The sequence below is a fragment of the Monodon monoceros genome, unplaced genomic scaffold (genome assembly GCF_005190385.1).
Source record: "Monodon monoceros isolate NGI ecotype Baffin Bay Population unplaced genomic scaffold, NGI_Narwhal_1 Super_Scaffold_4, whole genome shotgun sequence".
Lineage (NCBI taxonomy): Eukaryota > Metazoa > Chordata > Mammalia > Artiodactyla > Monodontidae > Monodon > Monodon monoceros.
The window spans coordinates 74,300,416-74,319,659 of NW_021703781.1; the positions used below are offsets into that span (position 1 = coordinate 74,300,416).

At 52.6% G+C, this 19,244-nt stretch overlaps 1 protein-coding gene across 11 annotated transcripts in view; it reads right to left on the bottom strand.

The window, feature by feature from the left end:
* Nucleotides 1-1,082: 1,082 nt before the first annotated feature.
* CHST15 (carbohydrate sulfotransferase 15) overlaps nt 1,083-19,244 on the bottom strand; it is a 101,142-nt gene continuing 82,980 nt past the window's right edge. For 8 of the 11 annotated variants that reach the window (XR_003796952.1, XR_003796953.1, XR_003796948.1 and 5 more), the window contains 2 exons: nt 17,204-18,904; nt 1,083-2,469 (listed from right to left, as the gene is read on the bottom strand). Coding sequence is in view for 1 of the 11 variants with exons in the window: in XM_029244666.1 (XP_029100499.1) it covers nt 18,714-18,904 (191 nt within the window). In the remaining 10 variants the exon portion in view is untranslated. Of the gene's footprint in view, nt 2,470-8,571; nt 18,905-19,244 lie in introns of those variants that run through there. The other 3 variants (XM_029244666.1, XR_003796956.1, XR_003796957.1) reach the window with 3 other exon arrangements.

The window sequence follows — 19,244 nt, forward strand, 5'->3', positions numbered from 1 at the left end:
GGACAGAGGGGCTGGCCCCTGAGGCAGGGAAGGTGGGAGGCTGGCAGGTTTTCGGAGTGGGTGATGGGGAAGGTCAGGAGGCTGAGGTGCCCACTGGACCCCTGCAGAGGAGGTGGCCGCTCTGGAGAGAAGTCCGCCCCCCACCCGACACGTGGCCTGAAGGTTAAGTGTCAGCCCAGGCGACGCCCACTCCTCTCCCTCCCCTCACCCTGAGCCTAGCCACCCACGTGTCCTTTATCACTGCAAACGTTCAAGCTCACCTCCCGCCCTGGCCTCCCGTCCAGGCAGCCCCCCATCCACCCGTGCTCTCCCGAGGCGCCCTGTCTCCCAGCTGCCGTAGCACCCGGTAGCCCTTGACATGACCTTGAATGCTTACACGGTGGTACCCAGCACCCGCCCCCAGGACAGCATCGGCTCCCAGAAGACAGACACTGGTCTCGCTACGTTCCCGCCGCCCGTGGACACTCAGTGGCTGAACACGGCCCACCGGCCCCCCCGCAGGCCTCTCTTTGCCCTCTTCCCCTACAGCCACCTGCTGCTCGTCTGTCAGAGCATCCCGGAGGTGACCTGGGCTCCCACGGTGAGGCCCAGGGACCCAGCTGGTCACCGTTGCTTTGGGGGATCCTAATGAAAAGGGGCCCCCTTCCCGCACGCTGCGGGACCCTGCCCCGGGGGCCTTGGGGTAGAAGACCTCGCCATACACACTTACACGCACACTCACACACACACACACACTCACAGGATTTAACTCTTTTTTTCCTCCTCCCCCTCCCTTTCTCAGCCCTGGCCCGAGGGTTTGCTGGGGGGAAGGGACTGGAGAGGCCTAAAAACCCAGCTCTACCCGTGTGCATTTTTTAAACATAAAGAAGTATGTTAAGTATCAATTATGAACTTGATGTGTGATGGGGAGTGACGCTGACACTTCTTTAAACAGTGGAACCACTGAACAGGGACACAGCAGAGGATATAAGCTTGGCCTCTGGGAAGTGTGTCCTGTCCAGATCCCCGAGCCAATTCCACAAATCTCTCAAATTGTCAGGAAGACATTGAAAATGATGACAAACACAACAGGAACAGTGCAAACGTATACAAATATATTTTGGGAGTGAGGGGTGGTAAGGATGTTCTGAATTTCAGCATCCCATTGTCACTGCAAACCCCTGACGAGGGAATACCACAGTGCTCAGGGCTCCGGGCTCAGGGCAGGAAGCTTGGCCGCCAGCTCGCTCCTCGCAGACCGCTTCCCAGGCCCCTGAGGTCTGTTCTCTGTGGAGAGGGAGCCAGCTCGGCGCATGGGGTGCTGCTTCATCTTTTCTCCTGGAAGGGACGGTCAAACTGTTTGGGTGCTATATTTAAATATTTAAATAAATGTCCCCTAATTCCCAGCCTAGGAAGCAGGCTCAGGGCAGAAGGGGAGGGGGGCTTCTGTGCCACCATCCCCCCAGGCCTCCCCGCCTTGCCTCGCACTGGGGACACAGTGGTGAGGACAGGGGCCTGAAGATGCTGGGCACCGAGGGATGTGCATGTACCACCGTCACCTGCAACCAGGGAGGTGCCTGCCTTGTCTGAGAACCTGCCCTTTGCCCTGCTGGTCTGTGTTTATGGAAAGCTTTCCATCAAGTCCTTGTCCCTCCGCATACACGCAGGTCACACAGATTTCCGTCCAGGTGTCGGATGGGAAGTGGCAGCAACGAGAAGAGGGACTCTCTCCCCGTGCTCTTCAGGGACCAGGCTTGTCCCCCAAACGCTGCAGGTGCCCCCAGCCATGGGGGCTGCTGGGAGGCCTTGCCCCTCGAGTCCCAGCCCACAGCCAGCCAGGTGAGCAGGACCCAGCAGAGGGACAGAACAGGAGTCCATGGCTCTCCACTGTCCTGCAGTTCCAGCCACCAGGCCAACCGGGTGACCGGACCAAGGGGGTTTCCAGAATGCAGGACTTTCAGTGCTGAATTCAAGAAAGTCCTGGGAAACCGGGACACGTAGGTCACCCTAGGGCCGACCTAGCCTCCATCCACCCCAAATGTAACTCTCCAGAGATTTTGTTTCTCTTGGTCTCTCTTTGTGTGACTCTTTCTGGATCCCGGCGAACTCTACTGGGGCAAGAATATGCTTTTGATTCTTATAAGCCCAGAGCCACTTATAAATTCCTTATTTGGGGCCAGCGGTTGCTCCAATTTAGCTCCTGGCACCAGGCCCGTTCAGCTCCTTGAAGTTCAAGGTTAGTGCCGACAGAAGGACGAAGGAGGCCCTGTGCCTTCTGCCTGGGTTTTTGGCAAGCTCTCAGCGCTTCTCCTGAGTGCACCAGGCCTGGTCATCTTCCACAAGGATGGTCGCTGCCTTTGTTTTCAGCTCCTTGCCTGATGCTCTCGGTGAAGTTGACATGCTCAGTTCAGGAGCACGCGTCCCCCGTTCAAGTTCAGCTGTTGAACACCCTTCTCTCTGCTCCTCCTAGGAGGTCTGGAAGGGAAGTTCCTGTTGATGAAAGAACATGTTGTTGCGTAAATTTCTGAATTTTTTGTTTATTCCCAGCCAAAGGCTCTTGAAGTTAAAAGCCAGGATTTTGCCACCTGCACACTTTCCTTTGTGACCTGCCCCCGGGGCAATGTGGGCCTCCCCGACCAGCAGCCCAGTTCAAGGGTTTGGGGGTTAGAAAGAGCCCATCTGTTCATGTATCACAGGTCATCCTGCTGGCATGACACAGGAGGGCTCTGATCTGTCTGCCCCCCTGGCTAACTGGATGATTTCTGTGTCTTCTCCTCCCTGAAACAGATGAAATGCAGTGATGTCCCCATTCCTCACCTTTCCTGTACCCCACCCTTTGCCATGACACTTTCAGGGCCCCCCACTGTGGGCCTGGCATCCTGCCCCAGAGATTTCAGTCTCTGCCCCGTGACTTGCTTTTACCAATGGGATTTTAGCAAACATGACAAAAGCAGAAGCTTGAAGAAACACTTGCATCTCTCCCTCACCCCCTTTTGCTCCTCAGCCTTTTCCACAAGAACATGCCCAGGACAGCCTGCCAGAGGGTGGGCCATGTGGGGTAAAGCAAAGGTCACCAGTTGTCCCAGCTGTGTCCACCCTGGGTCTACCAACCTGCAGCCAGCTGGCAGACATGTGGGTGAGCCCAGCCACAACCAGAAGAACCGTCTGGCAGAGCCCGCCCAAGTCACTGACCCCCCAGACTCATAACCTGCTAAATCAATGCTAACAGTGTGACACTGAGGTTTGGTAAGGTTTTTGTTATGCAGCATCATCGTGGCAAGTGATGACAGATTCACTCCGACTCCAGCTGCCAGAGGAAGCTTTCAGTTTCTCTGAAGTCTCAGGACCCAGCATGGTGCCGGGTATGGTTTGAGGCTGAAGGTGGAGATGGAAAGAGCCTGGGGTCGGGCAGACCAGAGTGTGGACCTCAGGTATGACTGTAGCAAGTTAGTTAACCCCTCTCTAGACTGGGGGCACTACTGATACTACTGATCCTAAAATTCTAATAGCTACAATGTATTGTGCAGTTATGCCTCTGGAATAACGGTAAGAGATTTACCGTTGGATTTTCACCACACCCTGTCACCATATGTCTGTTTTTCAGAGGAAGAAACTGGGGCTCTATGTGGTGAATTGGTTGGGCCAGGGGCACACAGCACATGCTATACTAAGTTTTGTTTTATGTGTGTTTTGCTTTGAGCAGCATATAGAATTGTCTATATAATATGACTCAACAAATCAAAAGTGTAGAAAAATAAGATTGGAAAAAAATATGACGATAGCAGTTGCCACAGAGTGCAACAGCTTTTTTTTAAAATTTAGTTTATTCATTCATTTATTAAACAAATGTGTTTTTTAATTTTTTTTAATTAATTAATTTATTTATGGCTGTGTTGGGTCTTCGTTTCTGTGTGAGGGCTTTCTCTAGTTGTGGCAAGCGGGGTCCACTCTTCATTGCCGTGCGTGGGCCTCTCACTATCGTTGCCTCTCTTGTTCTCTGTGGAGCACAGGCTCCAGACGCGCAGGCTCAGTAATTGTGGCTCACGGGCCCAGTTGCTCCGCGGCATGCGGGATCTTCCCAGACCAGGGCTCGAACCCGTGTCCCCTGCATTCGCAGGCAGATTCTCAACCACTGTGCCACCAGGGAAGCCCAAACAAATGTTTTTTTAAACACCTGTTTCTTCTAGGCATTCTTTCAGGCATTGGGTATGTGGCAATGAACAAATATATATATGTGTGTGTGTGTGTGTGTGTGTGTGTGTGTGTGTGTGTATGCATACATGTGTTTATAATATATGTATAGTGTTATATGTATAGTGCTGGGTGTAAATGCCCTCTAGAAACTCCCACGGGCCAATACTTAAAGGGATTTGTTGGATAAATAGCATAACTCCCCGACTCGATGAATGCAAAACGCTGGGCTTTGTGTTCTACACCAGGGTCCAGAGTTTCCAACATGAGCAAAGCTTCATTGGCTGAGTACAAGGTCTTGACATATTTTTCTTTATTTTTGTATTAAGTTAAAATACTTAATAAATGTGTATTATCTTTTTAATAAGACATACCATTTTTAAACATTTCTCTTCACACGTACTTAACTGTGTATTCTATACCACGTGACCAATGACAGTATGTCCTTCATATTTTCTAACTGTAATCAGTATAAGGTCCTTTGGCTCAACCAACTGGAAGACTAGTTATTATGGATGACTTCCTCCTAAAAATATATAGAAATGCTGGTAAAATATGTATTAGTTAGGATAGGAAAGGTTGGGGTAACATATAGACCCCAAAATATAAAATGGTTGAAACATAATACAAAGGGACTCCTGTTTCTTGGAGATCTTGAGGAGGACCAATACTGAGGACAACAAGAAGGCTGATGACACACCAAAAAACATTTGTTTGAAGGCATTGGAGAAGCAATCAAGCCTAAAAGGCCAAGGTCCTGCACTGGCACCTTGAACAAGCTTCATTTGCTGAGCATTAGGTCTTGAAATTTTTTTCTTTATTTTTGTATTAAACTTAAAATTTTTAATAAATGTGTACTTTTCTACTCAGGGCACTTGGGAATCCTGGACAGAGCAAGAGGCAAGGGGTCCAGGTTAGAGCTACCAGGGGAATCAAGGAAACTAACAAAGACGCTGATAGGCTTATGGACCTGGAAAGACAAAAATGAGATTCTTGGGGGGTGGCAGTGGGGCAAAGAGCTAAGCCCAGTTCTCAGTCAATTTCCCCCTCAAAATATCTGAAGATTTCTGAAGCTGAACAAGATGAAAACTAGAAAGGTAAACACAGAGCCCGAAAAGTAAGTGAAGTTTTTTAATTTTCTCACTGTGCTGAGGACACAAGGACTAGAGTTCAGGACCTATCATGGGGCAAGAGCCCTGATGAACACACCTTAAAACCATGCTGTAGGAGCAGACATGAGCAGAGGTGTTCCAATCCTGCCACCCAGCCCTGAGTAGCAGTACTTGAATAGCATCCACTCAGTCCCTGATTGGATTAAGATGACTAAGCCCCACCCCTACACACACAGTTTATCCACCCATCAGAGAAAAGGATGAATGATGCCCAGAATTCAATGAAAAATTACTAGGCATGCCAAGGAACAGGACCAAATGGCCAAATACCAGGGGGAAAGGGAAGGGGAGCAGACAACATAAAACAGGTACAACAAATAGAAAGCAAATAGTAAAAGTGTAGCTATAAATCCAAATATATTAATCGTTACATTAAATGTAAATGGACTAAATACTCCAAATAAGACTAAAACTTCACATCAGATTTTTAAAACTTGTTTATATTTTGGTTACAAGAGATCTACCTCAAAAACAAGCAAAAAATGGTGAAAGTAAAGGTTGGGGAAAAAAACTATGCCAGATAAGCACTAAACCAAAGGAGAAAGAGACAAATCTATAATAATGTTAGAAGACATTAGCACATGCCTCTCAATAAAAATAGGAAATCAATAAGGATATAAGTGTGAACAGCACAATTAGCTTGAACTATATTACATCCAACAATGACAGAATACGCACTCTTTAAATGCACAAATATTTAAGAAAATGAACCATATGTTGGGTCACAAAGCCAACCTCACAAATTTTAAAGGATTTACATCATTCAGAGATGTCTTCTGACCACTGCAAAATTAATGTAGGAATTAATAACAAAAGTTGACTAGAAAATTCCCATCTCTGCCCTGCTAGCCATCTCTGCACCCCCAAAACATGTCAATTTCTTTCTAATTCATAGGCAAGTTTGAAAGAAGGAAAGAGGGCACTTCTTGAGCCAGAAATAAAGTAGGAACCACAGCCAGAAGGATCATTCATGAGCCAACACCACAGAAGCCCAGGGAGGGGTCAAATAGAAGTATGTGTCCTAAGGGCTAGGGGCTGGGTTTTAACACTCAGGGAAGAGAGGAAATACATCCCTGACATAGAAGAGGCAGAGGTGAACTGGGTACTCTGAATAAAGTCAGGTCCCTGGAAGACTGGCCCTTCCTTATAAGAAAGACTCAGAAAATACAAGCGCAATCTCAGGAGCAAAGCTTGACTCTGCTCAGAAAAGATGAGGGTGCATAAAAGTTCCCATTAAAATTGGAAGCTCCAAAATATTGGCTCTCAACTGAAAGTAGATATGAGGACCAATGCTGTTTTAGTTAATGTTAGACCACCACACTGTAGGAAACAAATAAGTATCAGATAATAACCATGCTCTCACTGGGCTTTTCAGTGATTTTACACATTATGGACAAATGGAAAATGGGATAAATTGTGCCAGATTTTTTCCAGAATAAAACATTTTTTGGAGAATAAAACAAACAAAAACAAAACAAAACAGAAGCTCCAAACCCACCCCACCCAACCAGATGGACAGTTTTAATTTATACTTCCCATAAAGCAAGGACATCCCAAACCAAAAAGTTATTGCAAAATTTGTTTTTAGAGAAATGATCCCTTGGATCCAGACCAAAGCAAAGATAAAATCCTTTCCTGGAAATACCTCCCATCCCAGGGTGTGTGGGCCTCCCCTAGAAAACAAATGGTAATACACCCCAAGAAAAACTCAAAATAATTTTTTAAAATCACAAAATACACAAGGAAACAATTCACAAGGGAAAGTCAGCAGATTAAAAAATAAACAGAATGATTAATCCCCCAAGCACTTATAATAACAGTTCAAATGAAATAATAAATCATGTTTAAAATGTTTAAAATGATTAAAGACATAAAGAAGGAATTAAAAACCATATTTAAGGGACTTCCCTGGTGGTCTAGTGGTTACGACTTTGCCTTCCAATGCAGGGGGTGCGGGCTCGATCCCTGATTGGGGAGCTAAGATCCCACATGCCTCATGGCCAAAAAACCAAAAAAGCATAAAACAGAAGCAATATTGTGACAAATTCAATAAAGACTTTAAAAATGGTCCACATCAAAAAAATCTAAAAAACAAGGTTCTATGAAAAAATAACAGATGGACTTGAAAATGAACCAAATTGACATTCTACAATTGAAAATCACCCCCCAAAAAAGTCACTTAAAAACTAAAAAATTAATAGTTTAGAGAGCAGAATTGGTGATGTAGAGAAATAGAAAGATTTGGTGAACTGAGACATAACTGGAAGGAAATTTCACAGAATGCAGTGCGGGTATAAAGAGGTTAAACATCCGAAAGAGACTGACAGGTGGGAGAATGAGTGGGAAGGGCCAGGGTAGAATCCAGTGGGGGCTCTGAGGGAGCTGGGGGACACTGAACATGCCTCGCCCGACATCAATTCTCCATCCAGCTCATAGCAGCCTGCCCATCCCGTGGCTGGAGGGGGGCACGTGACAAGTCCTGGCCACTGAAACATGAGCAGCCTGGACAGGGTCACCTCACAGCTGAGGCAGGGGCTGAGAAAGTCACATGTTCCAGAAGGGGCAGCCCCCAGCTGGGGAGGAAGAAGCCCCCCCTGGAGCTTCTGGGATGGAGGAGCCCGAGGAAGAGAGCTGTGAAGAAGCAGAGTGAGGGCTACAACTGCGGCAGGTGCTAATAAAGTGGGCTGGTTCTCTTTGCTTGTTACCCAGTCCTGAACATCCTGGCAGGGCGAGCACAGCGATGTATCCGGGTTACGCTAAGCATGGCTTGCCATCGAGACCCTGGACCTTCCCAGAGCTGCACCGTGGCAGCAGCTCCAGACCTGCCTGTTGGAACCACAGCCCCAGCCCAGTACAGCCTCACCCCGTCCGGCACGCAACTCACTGCTGGAGGAAGAACAAGCCAGGAGGAAGGAGGAGAAGGGACAGAGAGAGGACAGAGCAGAAACAGCTGGAAGGCAAATGAGACAGGGGAGAGGTCAGCTCTGCCTGGTAGACTAGGTCAAGAAGAGGAGGACCGGGCTTCCCTGGTGGTGCAGTGGTTGAGAGTCCGCCTGCCAATGCAGGGCACACGGGTTCGAGCCCTGGTCTGGGAGGATCCCACATGCCGCGGAGCAACTGGGCCCGTGAGCCACAACTACTGAGCCTGCGCGTCTGGAGCCTGTGCTCCGCAACAAGAGAGGCCGCGATAGTGAGAGGCCCGCGCACCGCAATGAAGAATGGCCCCTGCTCGCCGCAACTAGAGAAAGCTCTCGCACAGAAACGAAGACCCAACACAGCCAAAAATAAATAAAATTAATTAATTAAAAAAAATAAAAAAGAAGAGGAGGACCCACTGCCACGTGGAGGTCCCAGACCTCAGCTCGTCTACACTAAGGCAGGACGGGGGTCAGCACAGGACACCCCGGGAGAGGGGGTCCCCTAGGACCCCTGAGCTCCTCCCCCACATCTGGGAAGGACAAGGGTAACAGAGGAGCCTGCCTGCGTAGGGCTGAGAGGCCACAGAGCACTGCTTATGGAGGTGGGGCCTGGAGCCGGGAGCCAGGAGGGCCATCTTGCAGGCAGGAGAGAGGAGAGCCCAGGAAGGAGGTGATGCTGGGAGGAGTGGAGAAGGCAGAACAGGGACGGGTGAGGGTGGAGCTCTGCAGGTCTGCAGGCAGAAGCTTCAAGCCCAGCCCCTTCCCGTCACCAATACTCCCGCGTCTGAGGTCCCCCTGGGGCGGGTGAGGGCTCCCCCAGGGCCCTCTTGAGCCATGCACAGTCCTAGGAGGGTGCCCGAGACCCAGGTTCAGGTCAGCTCAGGACAGGGTATTAGGAAGGGTGGCATAGAGGACGAGGGTTGAGAAGGGGAGGCCTACGCGTGGGAAGGATCAAGATGGGGAGAGGCTGGGGAGGTGCCTGACCACTACCAGTCCTAAAGGGGCAGAAGGGTCTCAGCTCAGCCCACTAGGAGCTGTGCTCTGGCGGCGCCAGATAGAGCGGCGGGAGCACCTGACGGAGAGCCAGGCTGGCCCTCTCCCAGCCGTCCTTTCCCTGCAGGCACTGTGGGTGTGATCCTACACGGCCTGCAGGCCGCTCGGTGGAGGTCGGGGCGGGGGGAGAGCCTGGAGACCAAGAAGCACATATGAACACCTCTGGGGGCTCCTACGACCATCCTTCTTGCCACATAATGGCACCTCCAGAACAAGGCTCCTGGTTGGCTGATCTGAGACCACAGTCCTTCCACCCTTGGACGCCCTTTTATTAGGGTTACTGCTAGTCCCCAGGAGCTCCCTGGCCCAGGTGAGCGTTGAGCAAGAAGACAGTGGAGGGTCAAGCGGGCCGTCCAGATTGGTGATGTGCATCTGCCAAGGTAGCCCTTGGAAAGGCTGGCTGAGACAGGCCCCCTGGGTGCAGTGCCTAGAGAGGACACACGGGGGCAGCACAGGGCTGTGTTTCGGTGCCTTCTGCTCCCAGGGCAGCCATCCTGGAATCCCAGAAGAGTTGGGGCGGGGTGCGGGGCTTGCCACTCGCGGCCCAACCCCTTCTCCAGACACTTCCTCTGCAAAACACCTTGGGCTCGTAAGCAGCATGGGGAAAGTGTCAAGTCTTCAAAAGGCGACAAAGAGAAGGGCAGATCTGAAAGGGCCCCTTGAAATCCTCCAGGCCCCCACCCTGCTCAGTAGCTGGGGAAACAGGCTCAGAGAAGTTAAGTCACTGGCTCAGTGTCATCCAGATCCCTAGCTCCCAGGTCAGTTCTCTCTCTAGGCACTCACTGCCTCCCTCTTGGGGACATCACTCCACGGCTGGCGTATCTGAGGGTGGGGGAAGGAACAGCCTGTGTGCCCCCAGGATTTGCTGTCTGGGTGCGAGATGAAAACACACAAATGACTGCAGAGTCACGTAGAAAGTAATCAACACCACACAAGATGGGAGAGAGACTAAGAAGGGGAAGAGGCCTCAAGCAGGTCAGGAGGTGGGAGGCAGGAGGCAAGGTGGAATCCAGGAGGCCAGCATGGAGGAGGAGGTAACACTTGCCCTTGGCCCTGGGGTGGGATAAGAAGCTGGCTCAGTTGAACAGTGGGGAGGGTGGGCCCTCCTCCTGGTGCATTGGCTTGAGCAAAAGCACGCAGGCAGAAAACGTGGAGCAGAGGAGAAGCATGTGCTCTCTTAGGGGAAGTAGGAGATTAGAGGCCAGAGAAGTTCGCCTGCATCCTGAGGTCTTGTGCAGGCTGCCTGGGTTGCTGCCTTTAGAACTGGAGGCTGGCCTGGCCGTGGAATTTTCCTGAATTCCACTATGTTGAAAGTGTAGAAAACGGCAGTTCTGCAGATTATCTCACGTGGAGGCGGGAGTAAACAAAAGATCTCCATGGTGACCGTGGCCCCTCATTTGGGATGTCCAGCTGCCCCTCGGAGATGTGGAGGGCAGCTGCCACTCCCCATTCCTCAACCACGGCTCCAACCCACAGCAGCAGCAGCGGCGGCTGGCCACGGGGGGGCCACAGGGGTCCCCTGAACAACCTCAGAACTGGCAGGATGGGACCAGCCCGGGATTCCCGGGCTCTGAGAAAGCCTCAGATGGTGAGACGGAAGGGTCCCTGGAGCAGCTGGTCCCACCTGTTCAACCTCCCAAAAAGTCAGGGGCTCCTCCTAAGGGTCAGCACACACGCAGCTCAGCTTCCTCCCATCCAGGTGGACACAGGACACAGAAAGGATGCAGTAAGAGGGCAGCAGAGGCCAGGATCGAGTCCCTGCCCAAGGGCCCCTGCAAGGCTGGGCACCGACGGGGTGCCGGGAGGTGGGGTGGGGTGCTGTCTGGGTCAGTTCTGCTGCTTCCACAAGAAAATGACCTTGAAGAGGCCACCTGGCCCTGACCTCGTCCCCAGTCCGTGTGTCGGCCTCCCAGCCCAGACTGTCCCGAAGGTACCAGCAGCCCCCTGATTTCACCTGAGGCTCTGCCTCCTTAGAAACTCAGAGACTTCAGGGACTCAGAGGTGAGAAGTGCAGGTGAAGACTCGGGCCCTGGAGATCAATAGCCCTGAGATCAAGGACTAACTCTGCTCCTTAGGGGCTGGGGGCCTGGGGCTCGTTGTTTGGCCCCTCTGAGCCTCAGTTCCCCCACCTGTGCAATGACAGAACCAGAAGAAAGATAGGACCTCTCTCCTAGGGTGGTGGTGAGGATCTAAGGCAACACGTGGAGCTGCACTGAGCCCGGGGCCTGGTGCTCAGCATGTGCTCAGTAAACAGCTGGCACCCGTATTACTGCTGTCACCACTTACACCGTAGATACCTCTTATCCGGCCTCCCCACTGACAGATGCCTGCCTCCTCGTCCCCTAGGCACCCTTGCTGATGTTCAGGGCATGCTCAGTGCTCTCGGCCATTCTGCAAAATGCCCTCCAGTCAATTCTGAGTTTATTACAAGTCAGTTATGTTTGTTCCCAAGTCTTTCTTATGCCAGTTGTGCTCGATATTAGAAATATGTGATTTAATAAATATAGAAACCAGCAGTTCTCAAACTGTTAAGAATGAAGACTCCTTTACACTCTCAAAAATTACTGAAGATTCCCAAAGAGCTTTTGTTTAGGTGGTTCACATCTATCAGTATTTACTATATTAGAAATTAAAGCTGAAAGAATTTCAAAGCCCAAGCACAGCCCGCCAGGCATCAGAGTGGACCTCAGCCGCTGGAAATGATCACTTGTACATCATGAGGAAATGAGGGGATAAAGGGCGAATGATGTCCTGGTATGGGCATGCAGAGTCTTAGTTTTGACTGGTGGATCTCCCCAGAGGGCCTCGAGGGTCACCCTCATCCTTGGACCACACTTTGAGAACCACTGATGGAAACAAATGAAATACAAGTACAAAACATGAGCCAATCTCTAGAAACCAGGTCAGAAGCTTCGGAAAGTCCCAGCACACGGGGGGAATGACCACATATACGACGCAAGACTGTTTTCAGAGGCTTCGCAAGGGCCTTCCTGTTCTCAGGCCCCTTTAGAGAACCGAAACCGGAAACCAGCACTGATGTGTCGTGATGCAGTTTCAGCCATAAAGATGACCCAAAACTCCAATGCGCAGACTTATGTTTGGGCAAAAGGCTTTGGCCCTTTTATCAAAAGACAGACAAATTAGTGTACTTTAAATATTTTAAGTAAAAATAAAAGGTTTAAGAAATGTACGTGTGGTTAAGTAGGATTTACAGATGCTCTGAGAAGTCTGACCCAACCCAGCCCGTCCTCCCCAGCGTGGACACCAGCTGCACGCCTCAGCCTGGCCTCTGACCATGTGGCCTTTGGCCTTCCCGCCTCCCGCTTCACGCAGAATGGGCTCCACGAATACGTGGTGAAAGAACCAGTGAAAGAATCACTGAATGAGCAGACGACCAGCCTCCACCCACCCTAATGCCTGGCCCAGCGCCTTATGCAAAGGAGATGTTCAGAAAACCCTTGCTAAAAAAATTAAATTTTGACTCTTTGCAGACTTTCTAGCTGAGTATGTCCCCTGGTGCCTTTGAGGCCCACAGGAGGGGCTGAGCCCAGGGTCAGACCATCCACTTCTGATGTGACTCTGAAGCCCCCCGCTACAGCCAGCCCGAGGTCCTGTGAGGTCAGCCTGGTCCTGTGAGTGGAAGGCTTAGCCGGCCAGGGCAGGGAGGACGCCTCTGGCAGCAGGACTCTCAGCTGCGAGACCTTTTCGGCAAAACAAAGCCATGTTTATTTCCCTTTGTTTTCCCTAGAAGCCCCAGTCACCACCTAGATCCCTGGATGGGCACGTCTGCAGAAACCTCTGCCCCAGAAGACCCAGGAACTGCTGCCCCATCCTTAAGGGGAGATGAGATGAGAGCTGACAGGTGAAATGCAGACAGGCTGCTGGGGATGGGAGCCTGATGGGGAAGTGGGGGGGATGTACGCTGTAGCACCATGGTTAAAATCATTGACTATGAAGTTAAAAAGTGAAAAATCTGAGTTGACATTCTGCTCTTTCTGGAGATCGGAGCTGTGTGACCTCAGGCAGGTGTGTAGCCTCTCTGATCGTCACTTTATACTTTCATGTACCATTGCCTCGTTAACTCCCAACACCCATTCATGAGGCCCATAGACCTGCAGATGTGGAAGGGACCCACAGTGTCCCCAAGGTTATGGGATGGACACAACCCAGGCCTTGAACCCAGCTCATCTGGCTCAAGGCCCAAGGCTCACCCCTTCCCCACACTGTCCTGGGGGAGCCGAGTTTGATGGGTGCAAGTGAGACTGTCCCTTTTAGGAGAAGACTGGTGAAGAAAGATGGCTCACGACTCCAGGAGAAGATGCTGGAAGTCTCCCCATCTCGATTCCCTGGACCCAGCCTTTCTCTGCTCTGTGAGAAGGGACTTGTTCAGGGAGCTGAAGTGCTGGGTCCCCACTACCACCTCAACGTGAGGCCTTGGGAAAGTCTTGAGACTCAGAGAGGCCCAGGCTTTGGACTCACCTACTTCTAGATCTGACCGGGGCCTGATCTCAAAGGGGCTGCTCAGAGCACACAGAGCCGGGGGTGCACCAGAAAGCCCCAGGAGCCCCAGCGGCCTCCATGTTCCCTGTGCCACTGTACCCATGGGGTCCTCCACCGTGGGAAGGGAAGACCCCTTCCTACTCTCCTCTGTGCCCCAGACTCAGAGCTGGGCACCCACAGAGCAGGGCGGTCACATGGGATGGACCACCCTACTCCTTGCTTCGCCCCAAGCGTGCGGGTAATGAGCACAGGTGCAGTTTGGGTGGGTCCTGGGCCCTTGGCAGGAAGACTCGGACACTCCCAGGTGGTGGCCGAGGAGAAACTGTTCTTCCTCGGGGGCCTGCTGCAGTCACTGAGATGCCACCACTTCCGCCTCGTCACCTGCAGGCTCTCAGGACAGCAACCTGCAGGCCTAAGAGACCCAGGACCGCCCAGCCTCCGCCCTGCCACTCAGAACCTGAGCAGGGGCAGTTCTGCAAAGGATGGGAACCCCGAGGGGGAGGGGCGGGAGGGCTAGAGACAAGGGCCAGGCTGACGGCGCGGGGCTTCAGGAGCAGGGACAGGGTCGAGGTCGCGGAGTCAAGGCCAGCTCGGGGGCCATCAGGCACGAGCACTGAAAGTGAGGTTGGAGGTTGCCTTCCAAAGGCATCGCTGGAGCATGGGGCCACGAGGCCACTGGCCCCTGAGGCTCTCTCAGGGGCCAGCAAACATTCTAACCATATTTGTAGTTTTCACAAGCTGCTCCCTTGGGAGCATAACTCACTCAGAAACAGCTGAACTGGAGAAACTCGAAACTGCCCATGTGGCTTCTGTGGGTCTCCTGAGGGAGAAAGAACCCTATCCGGGCCTGGGGCCACCACTTGGCTCACTCGGGAGAAGCATACAAAACGACAACTTGCCGTTCCCCCTGACCCCCTCATTCCAGTCACAGGGTCCTGCCTGGACAGGAAGATTCGCCATCTCAGAACAGATGTGTCGGGAAGCTCAGCCCTCTGCTAGGCGCTCAGGCCTGCGTGGGCCCCTCAGGGCACAGCCGAAAGGGACAGACCAGTGGGCACCCACTCCATCCTCTGACTGCCGACCAGCCTACTGGACCCACCCCACTATTGCTGGCTGAATAACGGCTCCCAAAGATGTCTGCATTCTAATTCCTGGAAACTATAAATGTTACGTTATCTGGCAAAAGGGGCTTTGCAGATGTGACCTTGAGATGGGGAGATGATCCTGCATTAGCATCCTGTGGACCCGGAGTCATGGCAAGGGTCCTTGCAAGAGGCCAGAGGGGGAGAAGCAGAGAAGGTGACAAGACGAGGGAAACAGTGTCAGAGAGAGTCTCAAGGTGGAGGAAGGGGCCACGTGCCAAGGAATGCAGGCGGCCTCTAGCAGCTGGAAAAGGTAAGGAAACGGATTCTCCCCAGAGCCTCCAGGAAGCACCAGTCCTGCCCACCGACATCTCGACTTGAGCCCCGTGAGACTGAGCTTGGATCTCTGAGCCCCAGACCTGTGAGGTAATGGCCTTGTGGTGTTAAGCCACGCGGTCTGATGTAACCGGCTGCAGCTAACGTAGCTCTGCAGGCAGCCCTGCCAGGTGAAGCTCTGGGAAAGTGAGGTCTTTAGCCTAGAGTCTCAACAGGATCTGCCCACAGGGAGAGGATTCTGGAGCAACAGAAAAATACCCGCCCACACACAAGGCCTCTCACGGCTGGACGAGGCCCAGGTTCCTCCAGCAGCGCGTGGCCTTTGCTTCAATTCCCAAACGGAGTCATCTGGGGAGAGGTCATTCCGAGGGGAGGTTTACACGAAGACGGAGGTTATCCTCGTCAGAACGTTCCCTGAGAGCTGGTTCCCGAGTCAGGGCGGGAGGTGGTCCCACAGCAGAGAGGGTTTTGGACAGGCCCCGGGGGAGGGAGTTGTGCCATCAGCCCTCCAGACTCACCCGTCTGTCCCGACCCCCGTCTCCCACCGGCCGCTTCTCCTCCCAGGCACAGCATCTTCCCTGCTGAGTGAAGCCGTCCCTGGCTTTGCCATCAAGAGCTGGGGTCCTCCTCATTTCCAGGCCTGGACTCGCCAGCCCCTCTTCCCCCAGCACACAACCATGGGGGGCAGTGCTGGGGAGACACTCGCCCAGGGTGAGTCTTCCCAGAATTCGGGGACCAACCCAGGCTCCCCGCTGCCCCCAGGATGGCCCTGGCTTCCAGAGCCCCGAACTTGAGAGGACCTCATCTCTCAGGCTTGTCCTGGCTGCACTGGGGGCCTTGAGCGTCCAGTGACAATGCCGTGCACCCAGTGACACCAGGGGTCTCAAACTCGCAGCCCCCAGGGGCCAGGTAGGCCCTGGGAATGAGGGCAGCAGCCTGCTGGGAGCAGCAGGTCCTGCGGTCACCCAACCATCAAATCTAAATGTCTGAGGATGACGTTAGGCCCGTCTGTGGGTAGGGCTGGACCTCGCCGCCCTGACTCACGCCCCTGGCTGGCCTCACGAGGGCGTCCGTGGTAACGTCTGACCTCTCCCGCCTGCTCTACTCTCTCGCACCGTCACCACGTGCGGCGGGTCCCCTGCGTACCGGGTGCACATCACACGCAGGTGAGACACAGAACTGCTCCCGTGGTTCATTCACGCACAGTGCACACGGCGGAAAACCTCCCACAAGTGCTCTGACGGCTTATGAGGAAGGGCATGCACCCCCGGGTCCCAGTCACAGGGGTCCACATTTAATTATGTTCAATATTAATAAACGTACAGCATAACAGTGGTTCATTAACATACCTTACGCGACTAAGGGAGTACAATTTGATACAACCCGATGCACAGCTTTGGGGACACAAAGGAACTTCCAGACCGGGTCGTGAGAAATCCTCCATTTCGCTTTGGTTTGGGATGACAGGCTCGAGGACCACGGCTCGAAAGGGCAGCTGTGCTGTCACCAAGACTGGGGCCTCGAGTGAGAGAGAACAGAGGAAAGCAAAGGAACAGACAGACAGCCCTTTGGAGAAAGGCCCCTGGAGAAACCGGGTCTGCACGGCGCTGATCGGCACCAAGGGATCGTCTGTAAAAAGATTTGTATAGTAAACCAAATAATATTGGAAATAAGACTTTCAGTAGTGCTTCTGTAAGAAGCAGAATTACGTTACATGTTCACATGCACAGGGGTGCGTAAGAAAGTCCTTGTAATTACAGTCGGGGCCGAAGAGCAAAAATCTGGGCTGAAAGTGACAAGCGAACTGCAAGAGAAATCAATCCATGAAGGGGTGTGTCCAGAGCGGAGAAAGCTGACCAGCAACAGAACTGAAGGGAGCCCACTCAGAAACGCACACACACACACCCACGCACACCGCACCTGCACTGCAAATAAATACACACGCACATGCGAGTGACATCCCCTACGGCACCTTGTGCTCAGGCCAGGTTTGCCTGCTGGCTGCTGCTCCGAGGGCCACCAGGAGAGAAATGGGGGCCTGTCCCTGAAAGCAGGTGTTCAGGCCCATGGCTCCTTCACAGCAGAAACAGCCCGGCCGTGCCATTCAGAGCCCTCCATACGCCTTCAAATGGGCCGAGCATCCCATCTCCAACGGCACTAGGGCTGGACAGCTCAGCAAATCCTCACTACCATGACTGGCGGCTGGGCGTGCAGGCATTTCCATTCTCTGACTGGTGTGCATCCGGGACCTCGACTTGGGGAGCTCTGATTCGCAGAAGCTTCCCTTGACGACCACGTGCAAAGCTTGGTTGGGGTCCCGCCTGGGGCTGCGTGCAAGGACTGTGTTCAATCTTTCCCATCACCTCCAAGTAGCAGCAAGACCTTCAGCCCATCCAACAGTAAACCAGGATGCCAAGTGGCCCAGGAAGTTCTGTCAAGGACACAGCTCCCGGCATTCTCGTTCCAAATCCCAGCACAGCATGTCTGGCCCAGGCATAGCTCATGTGCTGTGCTTCCGAATCAGAAAAAAGCATCCTGCAGTTCGTTGAGTGAGGAAGGACCTCTGTCCACACACACGGCAGAGAATGTGCTAACAAGTTCACTTGGGAGGAAAGGCAGAGCAGCGGAGCCTGTCACACCCGCAACTAAAACCTCAAACGGCTGCGGTTCTCTGAGGACCTCAGATGCATGGCGACGGCCAAGATGCCCAGATTTTCCATCAGTTCCTTCGAGGTGCTCAGTCTGGCATTAACAGCAAAACTTTCCCTTCCGATTTTAAACTGAAGTTATATTCCAATTAGAAACTGAAAAAACCCTTGAGAAAACATCTAAAGGGCCAGAAAAGAAAGCTCCAGCCAGTGAAACGTAGAAAGTGGTTTGTTTTAAATGCGTTCGTTTTCTGTTAAACATAAGTGAAGTCCACAAGGCCAGAAGGGGAGGAGGTCCCAGACACGAAATGTGCTACCAAAAATCGACTTTTGTCTTTTTTCTCGTCAACAGTGAATTTAACAGGGTTTAAATCTGAAGAGACGGAAGGGCTGACTTTGGGGTAAAAGGGAAAAAAAAATGAGAGCCTCCATTCTCTGCCAAAATGAGGTTAGTGATCCAAACAGAGGGTTTCGAAGCTGAACGTATAGCGTACGTCTGGCCAGCCCCGGGCGGGACCTCCACCCAGAATTGTCAAAGCCCAGACTCCACGCTTCCCTCCCGGCACCCAGCCCAGCATCCGCCGGCCTCATCCTGGACCCCAGCCACTCTCGGAGCAGAAGGGGACCCTTTCCCAAGTGGAATTTCCAACAGCCTCCATCCGAGGCTCGGTGAAGGGTCCATCGCCGGGCTGTTTAACATCACAAAGGAAATTCTGAAGTGGTTTCCATAAACGTGGGCCGGGGAGGGGTTTTCTCCAGGCTCTGAGCGAAAGGGTTCCCCACCAAGAGAGATTTTCAAAGCATGGAAATCATGGTGGCAGCGGGAACCCGGCGTCACGTCTTCTTCCACAGGAAGGCCTCGTCGGCGAGGACCTGCGCCAGCCGGGCGTTAAAAGGCCCGTAGAAGTCCCGCAGGAGCCTCTGTGTGACAGGCCACATGGGCCCCAGGTTCCGGTCCTCGGGACGCCGCGCGTTGGATGCGGGGCTCTTGGTCATCAAGGCCTCTTGTTTCTCACTTAAGGGCCCTGGAACACAAAGGAAAGAGCCTATGAGGCAGGAGGCAAAAGAAACTTTGAGAAAATCCCAGCCGTGCTTCCTGTTGAGACAGGAGTTTCCCGTAAGAATGTGTTTGGAGGTTCAAATTCTTTGGCTGGATCCATTTCTGAGTTGCTGAGGGTGGAAGGTGGAAATTCCAGTGTGAAAGAGCAGAGATTCTGTGGTCCGGTGTGTTACCCCACCCTTGGAAGCAAGGCTGGGGCTCTGGGGCGCAGTTTCATTTCCAACTGCCCGTAAACGGGAGCCAGCCTGTCCTTGGGTAACTGGGCGACCTGCCACACACAGTCCCTGCACGTAGCCTCTCCTGCT